Source organism: Trachemys scripta, chromosome 4 (assembly GCF_013100865.1).
Source record: "Trachemys scripta elegans isolate TJP31775 chromosome 4, CAS_Tse_1.0, whole genome shotgun sequence".
NCBI classification, from domain to species: Eukaryota; Metazoa; Chordata; order Testudines; family Emydidae; genus Trachemys; species Trachemys scripta.
The window spans coordinates 14,266,655-14,278,703 of record NC_048301.1 but is presented as its reverse complement, the minus strand read 5'-3'; the positions used below and the strand labels follow the sequence as shown (position 1 = coordinate 14,278,703).

Below are 12,049 nucleotides of genomic sequence, written 5' to 3'. Positions count from 1 at the left end.
ATTTTTGTTGCCCTCTGCTGCACTCTGTCCAATTTTTCCACATCCTTCTTGTAGTGCGAGACCCAAAACTGGACACAGTACTCCAGATGAGGCCTCACCAATGTCAAATAGAGGGGAACGATCACGTCCCTTGATCTGCTGGCAAAATGCCGTTAGCCTTCTTGGAAACAAGGGCACACTGTTGACTCATATCCAGCTTCTCGTCCACTGTAACCCCTACGTCCTTTTCTGCAGAACTGCTTCCTAGCCATTCGGTCCCTAGTCTGTAACAGTGCATGGGATTCTTCCGTCCTAAGTGCAGGACTCTGCACTTGTCCTTGTTGAACCTCATCAGGTTTCTTTTGGCCCAATCCTCTAATTTGTCTAGGTCCCTCTGTATCCTGGTCCGTACCCTCCAGCGTATCTACCACTCCTCCCAGTTTAGTGTCATCTGTAAACTTGCTGAGAGTGCAGTCCACGTCATCCTCCAGATCATTAATGAACACTGAGAAGAGAGGTTAAAAACTAAAATAAGGGTGGGGGGAAACCTAGTTAAAAGTTACACTAGGCCAAAAACCACCAAAAAAAACAAAAAAGTTCAGCTGGACTGCTCAGCTGAAACTGGATCTTTCATAGAAACTAATGTGACAACAGTGTGACGGGTTGGATCACAGAAACCCCCTTGGGAGCTGCCACCCGATGTGCAAAGACTACCCCTGCTTCTGTTTTCCCTGCCAGCTCAGGACTCCAGCACCCTGTCTTGCTGAGCCAGCCACTCCTGTCTGGCTCCAACACAGACCCAGGGTCCGAATCTCCTGTCCCAAAGCTGCAGGTTTACCTGAAAACAGCTCGCAGTAGCGTGCTTGTCTTTAGCATTCCGATGCCCAACTCCCAATGGGGTCTAAACCCAGATAAATCCGTTTTACCCTGTATAAAGCTTATGCAGGGCAAACTCATAAATTGTTCGCCCTCTATAACACTGATAGAGAGATATGCACAGTTGTTTGCTCCCCCAGGTATTAATACATACTCTGAGTGAATTACTAAATAGAAAGTGATTTTATTAAATACAGACAGTAGGATTTAAGTGGTTCAAAGTAGTAACAGACAGAACAAAGTAAGTCACCAAGCAAAATAAAATAAAATGCGCAAATCTATGCCTAATCAAACTGAATACAGATAATCTCACCCTCAGAGATGCTTCAGTAAGTTTTTTCTCAGACTGGACACCTTCCAGGCCTGGGCACAATTCTTTCCCCTGGTACAGCTCTTGTTGCAGCTCAGGTGGTAGCTAGGGGATTCTTCATGATGGCTCCTCCCTCTCTCTGTTCTCTTCCCCCCTTTATATATCTTTTGCATAAGGCGGGAACCCTTTGTCCCTCTGGGTTTCCACCTCCCCTCACTGGAAAAGCACCAGGTTAAAGATGGATTCCAGTTCAGGTGACATGATCACATGTCACTGCAAGACTTCATTACTCACTTGCCAGCACACACATATACAGGAAGACTCACAGGTAAATACAGCCATCTGCAGACAATGGGAGTCATCAAGATTCCAAACCATCATTAATGGTCCACACTTTACACAATTACAATAGGCCCTCAGAGTTACATTTTATATTTCTAGTTTTAGATACAAGAGTGGTACATTTATACAAATCAGATGATCATACTCAGTAGATTATAAGCTTTGTAATGATACCTTACAAGAGACCTTTTGCATGAAGCATAGCCCAGTTACGTTACATTCACTTATTACCGTATTTTCTCTAAAACTATCCCAGTTACATTATATTGACTTATTATCAAGTTTTTATAAAACCATATAAACTGCACAACGTCACAAACAGATCATTTGAACTTTTACATTTCCCTCTATAGGTAAAATGACCTTCTTACCAAGTCTGTTCTGACCCAATGGATGTAAGAGAAAGTGTCCATCTAAATAATGTGATGTCAGGAGATGGGAGTTGTGAATGTAAGTGGAACTGGAGAGTGGAATGCTGAATTTTTAGTAGGCTAATTCTGTTTCATGGGGATTTGGAGTGGGGCTGAGGGGGAGGAACATTACAGTATCTCCATGGGCGGCACATCCAATAGGTTGGGGAAAGCTGTGCCGCCCCAAACAGTCCTGTGTGTCCCCACCTACGCTCCACCCCAAAGCCACCTCCTGCTTGCCCTTCCCCCTTGGTCCCAGCCCAGGTGGCAGGCTGCGCCTCTTCAGTGCTGCTGGGGCTTGGGTGACTGGGACTTGGGGTGGCTGGGCCGCCCTGCGCTTGGGGGCGCGCCACCCGCCCTGCGCTCGGGGGCTGGGGAGGGAAGCGGGGCCGGCTGGGGGCTAGTCTCCTCCAGCTGGAAGTTCACCCGCCGCCCATGACTATCTTCATCTAGCCATCTGAAAATCAAAATAATACTATAACCAAACTGCGAAGAGAAGAGGAGCAGAAAAAATGAAGTGTGAATGCTACCAAAAATCCATGAGCTACTTTGCCCCTCATACTGCATGACTCTTCTGTTTATGTCAGTTTCTAAGACAAACCGGGGGCCGTGACCCCTCAGGGGGTTGCAAGGTTATTACATGGGGGTCATGACCTGTCAGCCTCCACCCCAAACCCCGCTTTGCCTCCAACATTTATAATAGTGTTTAATGTAAAAAAATTGTGTTTTTAATTTATGGAGGGGGGCACACTCAGGGACTTGCTGTGTGAAAGGGGTCATCAAGACAAAAATTTTAGAACCACTCTAAAATGCATTAAGTATGTATAAAAATATTACACAATCAAAATAAAGTCTTGAAGGCTGTCCCACTCAATACTTATGAAAAGAATATATTTCCTTTAGCAGAAATCTACAAAATCACTGGAGATGCATGAATTTGGTTTAAAACAGTACTAAAAACCACAAATCTGCTATAAATTATACCAATAGAACTTCCCGTGTGGACTCTCTTATTCTGGCATGAGAGCATTTTTCCGGTTTAGCTTATGTCACTTTGGAAGTGATTTAAATAAAGCTGAAAACAACCACTCTGATTCTGGAATAAGAGTATCCACATGTCAGAGTTATACTGGTGTAACTATGTAGTTAAACCAACAATTAAACCAGTGTAAGAGGAAAAATGTCTCATTAGACAAGCTCTAAATGTATTCAATCTGCAGACAGATTTAAGAAATATTTTTTCTTAAAAGTCTTAATATTTTTTACTGTGTCTAAAATTTCCTAATTACATTCACTACATTATGAAAATACAGCATAATTGTTCTTACTGGCCATCATTTGTTAATTTAGTATGGCAATTGACAAACCTGCCCTTATTTAAAGAAGCTCTACACCGGAAATCCTCAGTTTAAAACAATAAGGCTAATTAGCTTTCAGGTCAATCACAAATTGCAGCATGCATTCCAGTTTGTTTGAAAATAGGATTAGATTTTCTGTATTTGGGGGAAGTTCAATCCAGTCTTTAGCAAAGAGACGCACTATGTCTGCCCTTCCACTTTATGGGGGTGTTAATTTATTCCAAATAGGTTGGTAGAATATGTACTCTGATGGGAGAGACAAGGATGCAATCCATGATTTTCTCACTATATTGGCCAGATTTAAATTCCTCTGGATTAGCACTTTTTAATCAAGACAAAATTCTATTTACAATACATTTTGTAATTAAATAACTAATGAACTCTGAGCAGAATAAAAGATAACTTGCAAAACAGAAAAATATGACTATCTTGATCACAGGAAACAACTGAAGTTTGAGTATTTTAATTCCATGGTGTAAAATATGCCCCTTGAGCTTTGGTACAAGTGAGATAATGCTGTAGTTTTATATACAAGTTACGTAAATTGCACTGTGTACAAATTCATCACAGGAGCTATAAGTATGTTTAACCAACCTTATACAAGTTATAAATTATTTCTTCCCTAATTTAGGCTCCCCCTCAATTCTCCCACTGTCTTAACTGTAATAAATGTAAATCCAAGTAAAATCTAAAAAAAAGTCCCTCTCTTCAGCATAACCAGCCTCAGACTGCTAATTAGCAGCACTTAAAAAATACAAACAAAAACCCAACACCACAACTTCATGTTAGTGCTGTGCTCTGACTGGCCAGCAGATGGCATTGAGAGAGCATTGCTGGAAAAGCACATTACCCACACCCACACCTCTACAAAACCCCCAAATGTCTCTTATGCAGACCCTTTCCTAGATTTAGCCTTTTTTATACTTAAGAAAACAGTCTGCCAAATATTGACTATTTTAATTGCAAAAAATCCCTAAACAAAAAATAAAGCAGAATTTTAATATTTAGTAATGTATTCAACATAATTTATTGAAATTTGCTACAGTTAGTCGAAGGTCTTCATGTGTTCTCCAGTTTGTTGATCATATTAACAGACTGTAAAATGTAACTCACAAGAGAATTAAATGTCTGCGGTATCTGTAGAACGTCTATTTAAAATGTATAGTATGCAAGCAAACAGCATAGCTCAAGATAGAGCTAGGCTTGCAGGATGCAAAACCAACACCATAGGCTGTAGTCCACGAAAGCTTATGCTCTAATAAATTTGTTAGTCTCTAAGGTGCCACAAGTACTCCTGTTCTTTTTACTATAACTAGAGTTTCCTTTCCTGGTACTCTTTGGTGTTTATCAATTTGTCTTTGCTTTTAGTTTAGAATCTGACTGGAAACAGTTTTTGATGTTTTCAAAGAGGAAATAATTTTGCACCTTTTGAGAGCCAGTTGAATGCAGGTAAATAATTTAACTTGTAGAAGGCACAATTGGAAACCATTATAAACAAACTAATCTTCTTCAGCACTAGAATTGGCTAAACCCTTCTACAATGAAATTTTGCTTTCACATACGTTTGATTTGGGAAACTCAATTCCACGGAGCTGCAAATATTGATCATTTGGGTACAATAAACAAAAGCAGGCAGGTAACCCAAATTGATCTTTAACAAAAGAATTCCACTGTGCATCTCAGACTATTGTTGTTGCAAAAAATCCCTGTGGAGATCATCTATGTTCAACTGCAGTATTTAATTCCAGCTGCTACTGCATATAGTAGTATTAAATTCATGTTCTCAAAATTTCCAATTTGTTTCTATCTATCAAAACTTCCAGGTTCCATGTGATCAGTCATACTTCCCTACCGCAATGATCTTCAGCTAGTGCCAGTCTTTAGCCTGGAGAAATATGCTGTAAAACTCCGCCCACACAATTCCTGCTTTAGACCTCAATGCTGAAGATTTGTTAGTGTTGGCAACAGATTGCGAAATGCTCTTGTGCAATACTTTATTATGTGTGTCTCCATTTCCCACAAATCTTGCTAAAATACTTCACTCTCCAACTTCATTCATTATATATGCTGTCATATCCCTACTGACACACACACTTTATTGCAGGAGAGGACAATTAATCGGAGGGTATTTTTTAAATGGGAAATCTTTGAGAGCTTTTCCTTGGGGAAGAATTCCTTCCCATTGTCCTACCCTCTTTCATGGAGTAGCCGCCCACAAACCTGGCAGATCCTTCAGGATCTAGGGAACCCACAGGATGCAGAACCCTGGGGCTGGTCTACTGCACCCTGCTCACTGCTATACAGCACACAACTCCATTGGAGCTTCAATAGCAGGGGCTCCCTCTAGATTCGGTTACTTCTGGAGAGGATTATGTAACAGAACTGATAAACATTGATGGGGTTTTTTAAATTAAAAAATTGATGTTTTAAAATGTCAAATCTGATTTTTTAATTTAAAGTATATTTTTCTTTTATAAATTAATCCCAGTTAAAATTAAAATTACAACCTTACTGTACTCTATTAAAATCATTTAAATTAAATAAAAAAAACATTCAAACAGTTATCTTTGCTGCTGAAGTTTCGAAGAAAGTCATACCACTGACTCTCTTTGAAAAAATCACTGAATAAGCACTGGAACCAGAGTTTGGTGAAGGGCTAAATCAGCTTTTGACAGCAGTAGCCTCTTCTGCAGGTGCAGAGATAATTTCTTCAGTTCAGTTTGTCCCACATCCCACTAGTTCAGTTCAACAACTAAGGCCTGGCCCACACTAATCCCCCACTTCAAACTAAGGTACGCAAATTCAGCTACGTTAATAATGTAGCTAAATTCAAAGTACCTTAGTTCGAACTTACCGCAGGTCCAGACACGGCAGGAAGGCTCCCCCGTCGATGCCACGTACTCCTCTCGCTGAGCTGGAGTACCGGCGTCGATGGCGAGCACTTCCGGGATTGATCCGGGATCGATTTATTGCGTCTAGACAAGACGTGATAAATCGATCCCAGAAGATCGATTGCTTACATCCGGGTCCGGCCGTAAGCATAGACCTACCCTAATTCATTCAGTTTGAGAAACCTGTTGGGAGCTGAAAAAGCAGGAAAGTTTATTTTCTTCTTCCAATCTAAGAATAAAAAAGAGGTGTGATAGGAGGCGATCTAACAATTCTAAAATCTTGAAGGTTATGGTTACTAGAAACAATCAGTTGACTTCATTAACTACAGATAATACTTTTTATTTAATAAATCATTTTTATATCTAAAATATGTTTTGATTAACTTTTTTCCTTATGTGGCCAGCACATTTAATGTAATTTTATTTAACTAACAAACATTTTTAAAATGATGAGTTTGTAGATTTTTAATTGAATTTCAATTTCCATCCAAATGTAGCTTGACACAAATCATAAGTAAAAAAAATATTAATAATCTAAAAAATATGAAATGCATCTCAACATAATAAAAAAAGTAAAAATCAAGAATTGGAATAAATGTGTGTTATATAATTGCTTAAATAAAGTGTATTAGTATGGTATATCCTCCTGGTTAGCAAAAAAATACCAAAATATACTATAGCACGGCTAGTCACCTCCCGAGTGTCCCCTCATGGCCAGGAGTAGCTCGTGGCACCCTGCTTCAGTATCCCCTCTTGGGTAACTGAAGGACTCCATACAGTCTTATCCTCTAATCCATCAACATGGTTTATTACCAGAACATAGTTCAAAACAGTCCATAATAAAATCCCAACACATATTCCATTTACCACCCCAGTGCAAACACACATTTAAATCCCAACACATCTTTGTCCCTCGATGCCACATATACCACACACTGGCACCTTTGGCCATGGCCTCTTTGCCAGTCCTCTTCTGTCCTCTGCCAGGACAGCCACCCCAGCCCCTCCAACTGGAGTGCAACCCTGCTCTTCCCAGTGGAATCACCCACATTGGGAAATCATTCTTGCCAGAGGAGCATCCCTCAACTCCCTCTGGCCCTCTAACTATTCCCCAAGGTTCAGCCTTTCAGTGCTGAGACATCAGTCTTGGCTCCAGCTTGGAAACAGCAGGCACCTGCTGCCTTCAGCCCTGGCTCTCTGGCTTGAGGAGAAACCCCTCTTGCTGCTCTCCTTGCCTTCAGCCTTCTCCCAGGAACCACAGTCAATCTCCTAGCTCTGGCACCTCTCATCTGCCCCTCTCCCAACTGACTCACGTCTGTGTTCTAAGGCAATCCTCACTGGCTCTCTTTCTTCTCTAGGGCTCAGATAACCTCTGTTAAGCCCAATTGAAGTGAGTGGAGGCAGCACAGGTACCAGCCCTGCTCCTCTTAATAGGCCAGTGTTACTCCGTGACACATACTAACCAATGAGAATGAACCATTCTTTTTCAAAATAACTAAAAAGTATAAATGCAGGACAAGATTAAAATCAATTATGTAAATCAAGATTTCCTGCTTGCTTTAAATCAAAATCAGTGCTTTAAATCAATCCACCCTGTTATGTAAATAAGTGAATACCACCTGGTGCTGTGGTAACTGAGTATCTTCCCTAGGACAAAATGATTTTTTCCCTCTCCCCTCTACACATGCAGACTGAGAACTGATGGAGAGCCCTTCAGCTGGGATGCGTGTAGATGGAATAGGCCACAGCCCTCCTCCCCACTTTCAGCATGGCAGGCCTGGGATGTACACCTAGAGGATCATTCCATGCATGGATCTCAGGAGGAGGTGGGAAGTGAGACAGTAAAAGACATGGATGGGATAACATGATGATCTGGCATCATGCAACTTCCTATCTATGGCTTAATTCTGCAACCCCTTCTCATACTAAGTAACATTTATGTGAATAATCCCATTGAAGTCAGTGGGACACTTTGAGTGAGTAACTATTACTAGTATGAGTAAAGGCCTGCAGAACTGGGCCATTGCAAGTCACAAAATGCTGACTAAGGGAATCAGGGAGGATACCAGATTAGCCTGAATCCTCCCACTCAACCTATCAGTGTTAGCTCATTAATGAATATCTATAATATAGCAACACATTCATGTTGCTATAAAGACAGCTTTTTAAGTATTTCCATTGTTTTTATTACTCTATTTTTGAAGCTTATATTACTCAAGTAAAAATGTGCTGGAAAATAAAAATCTTTAGGCTGTAGTTTTGGTGGTGTTTTATTTTTTTTAAATAAGTGCAATTTAAATGTGGCTATTTCAAAATGAACAGAGTAAAAATATTAATAGTTTAAGAAGCTTTTTAAAGCTTGCAAAACTAAAAATAACTGACAAATTTTAATCGCTACTCTGTACAGGTCCTCAGCTAGCTTTTGGCACTTAAATCGACTATTTAATTGGCTCGACTTGGGTAAACAACAGGCACCATCAAGACTTGTTAATGTGGAAAAAAGAAAAATAGTTTAAATTTTGATTTAATCTTCACAACAATAGTATCAGAATTGAATAATCGTGTTTAAAAACTTTAGAGTGACAAATCTCAAGCACTATCCCTAACTTTGAATTCCCTGCCTTCCGATTGCTTATGTCTCGTCTCAACTTTAACTTTTAAAATGACTATTAAGGAGATTTTTTTTAAGGTTGATTGATCCAAATTTGAGTTACTATTCCTTTTCTTATAGCTGTTTGTAAAAACCATGCAAGTTTTTCTTTGGTCAATGCTTCTTTGCACAGTAGTAAAGTCAGCATCCCCATATAAACAAACAAACCCAGTGGGTGTGTGCAATAAAGTTATTAAAAATAAGAAGTTTGCTTTCAACTCTGCAAGATGTTTTTTGATTTGGATTTTTTAAACAAAATATAACCATGAGAAAAAGGTTTTTTTAAAGATTATGGAAAAATAAATAACAAAAAACAAACCCAGAACACTGAAGGCATCCTTTTAAACATGGTTAAAAAAAAAAAAAAAGTTAAATAAAATCTCCACTCCAACTGAGTGTAAATCACTTCCATATATTCTGGTTACTTTTAGAAATAATGATACCACATTAAAAATAATGCCTAACCTACATTCTGAAAGTGCCAATAATCTTCTTTGTAATGAGATTCCATCTGATACAATATTCCCAGCTCTGATGATGGAAGAGGTAAATGGAGACCATTTTATTTCTAGTCGTATTCTGAAATTTAAGGCACTGATACAGCTTGAAAGACTATTGAAGGGTCATGGCTTTGCTGGATGCAAAGAAACAAGGGTGGGGGGACACACCAAAGAAAGGGCTGAACATAAAGAACTCCATACTGATAAGTCTAGAGGCATCCCTCCAGGACAAACTAACCCAAAGGCCTGACCCCTCTCACTGAGAAATCCATGGAAGGGGACCAAAAAGGCAAGAAAACTTCCTGTACCTACATTGTCTCTCAAGGGTCAAGAAGATGGAGTTTTGATGGGGAGAGGCCTCCTAATCCTGGGAATCTGTTAGATACTAGGAGAGCCAACTGTAAGGATGGCTCCTGACACCAAACAGCTTCACTAGCTCCCACATTTCCTTTGGCAGCACACTTCCAAAGAACCATGCTGCCATTGGCTGAGTCCCTTTGAGACAGTAGAAATAGCAGTTGCTGGGGATGGAGGAGTCACTGAGAGTGAAAACAAAGCTCCCAGCTGTTTTAACATGTACATCTAGAGGCTGAGCAGGGGGACGTGGACGACAGACAAATCCCTACTTCTCTCATCCCCAAAACAACCCTCCTTTTGTGCAGGGCATCCACAGGAAACCAGGAGATGGAGGCAGTGCCATGGAAGCTGCACTCCCCATCCCCCCCCCCTCCAGTTAGACAAGGCAGCATGCCTCTTTATGCAAAGGGGGGGTGCTTTTGGTCTACACTGATTCAGTTAGGGAAAAATCACCTATCCCTATCTGTGAAATGGGTTAATCTTTGCAAAGAACTTAAATATCTGAGGGCAGAAAATACTTGTGCCACTCTCCTATACAAAAGAGCTTTGCACTTAAATCCTGAGAACCAAAAGACAGAGGATTTTGAAAGTGACAGACATTTTTAAATAAATACTTGAAAGAATGTTTTCCAGTTGTGAAAGCTGCTCCTTGAATTAACCTGTTAAACAGAAATGCAATTCTTGGCAGAACAGGTCAAGATCTCTGGCAGAGGAGTCCATTGCAGACAATGGAATAAGTAGTTTGATAATATCTAACATACAACAGCTTGGGCCTCTAGCATGACTAAACTGAGTTTTATTAAAAGTGACACACAGAGAAGGTTATGAACTGTTATGGGGATGAAATAAGACTCAAATTTCCTTTGACCGCACAGCCTTGTATTAGATCCCAGAGTCACCTGAACCTTCACTATGTATTCCCTCTTTGTCTTATAGCATTTATTTAGTGGTCCAGTCAAATGGGAAAGGAAATTTAAAAATCTGTTCATAGCTTCATAACATCCTCTAAAACCTGCATGAATAAATAATCTTTAGACCTTGGAATTAATGTGTTCGCTCCTGTCTGGAATTAATTCCAGGATTTTTATAGCCATTTAAATTAAGTAGTTTCCATTACTAGCAATTTTAGTAAAGGTAGGCCAATCATAAAAGCAGTCATTTGGTCTACTTCTAGGTCCATTTTGCAATAAGTCCAGGTACTCTCCTAATCACTGCTTGTTCTTTATAGACAGACACTGGAACACTGTTTCTCTTAGTCATTATAAATGACTGTCTGCGTCCTCTTTCCTAATCTTTTCATTTTGTTTTCAGCACATTTCCTGCTTTCACCCAGGAGAAAGAATCCAGTTGAAACCTGAGCATTCCACAGTAGTCAGTCAGTCTCTTCTAACTCTACCTTTTAAACCTACCTTCTTTTGGACTCTATCTACTCTGAATATTTCTGTGAGTACTCTTACTTTATTCATATGCTGGTTGCTAATTGGGATTTACATGTTTATAACTATGTAATTGATTATTTTTATTTCAAGACAGTTATTTTATTAGGAAATGTACTAAGAAGGGCAACAAAGAACTATATAGCTAGACTACACAGCAGATGACAAAACTGATTAGTGTGAAAAATAGACCACATTATGAAGAAGAATGTATACTCAACACAAAATCTTGAATTACCCAAAAACGGAGGAAAACTACCATTAAGTTAGCGTACACAACATTCTATGATTCAGTAAATAGAAGTCATTAAAACAATTAAATTCAAAGGCCAACCTTTTATGCTTGCATTCATCATGTCATGCATAGGAATTGCAGGGTACAGAGCATGTGATGTGACAAAGTGTACCTACTGTAGCACTTGGGCATAACAAGAGCTCATAAATCTTGCCCTTAAATTTCCTCTTTTTGTCAGCCTCTCTAACAGGTATAATTTTACCTAAATATAGCCTTTTATGTTTTTAAATACCCCCAAGCACACATACCCCACTATGAAATTTCTTACCTCCAATATTCTGAATAATTATCGTACTTCCCACAATAACCTATAAAACAATTGATTTCTTTAGAAAGGGTAAGGAAAACTAAAAACAAAACTTCAGTCTATAACAGTCAAATTGTATATTCATTATCTTAAAGCAAATGTAGAACTGATAATTAGTACTGAAAGGAAGGGTGTCTTCTGTTTAATGACTAGTTTATAAAATATGGAAACAAATGCAATAGAACAGCAAAAAAACATCACCAGAATACTGTATTTTCATTTTGAGATGACAGAACAAAAGTAGTTATAAATGAAGTCTGCTCTGTAGACCGCTCATTTTTGTATCATTCAGAGGGCATATGAGTGTATTCTAATAATTTTCTTAGAACTTCACTGCA

At 39.3% G+C, this 12,049-nt stretch overlaps 1 protein-coding gene across 8 annotated transcripts in view; it reads right to left on the bottom strand.

Annotated features, from left to right (window-relative positions):
• SLC38A6 (solute carrier family 38 member 6) overlaps nt 1-12,049 on the bottom strand; it is a 111,595-nt gene that overhangs the window by 85,243 nt on the left and 14,303 nt on the right. For all 8 annotated transcript variants that reach the window (XR_004645393.1, XR_004645391.1, XR_004645392.1 and 5 more), the window contains exon 5: nt 11,673-11,712. Coding sequence is in view for 4 of the 8 variants with exons in the window: in XM_034767534.1 (XP_034623425.1) it covers nt 11,673-11,712 (40 nt within the window). In the remaining 4 variants the exon portion in view is untranslated. The remainder of the gene's footprint in view (nt 1-11,672; nt 11,713-12,049) is intronic.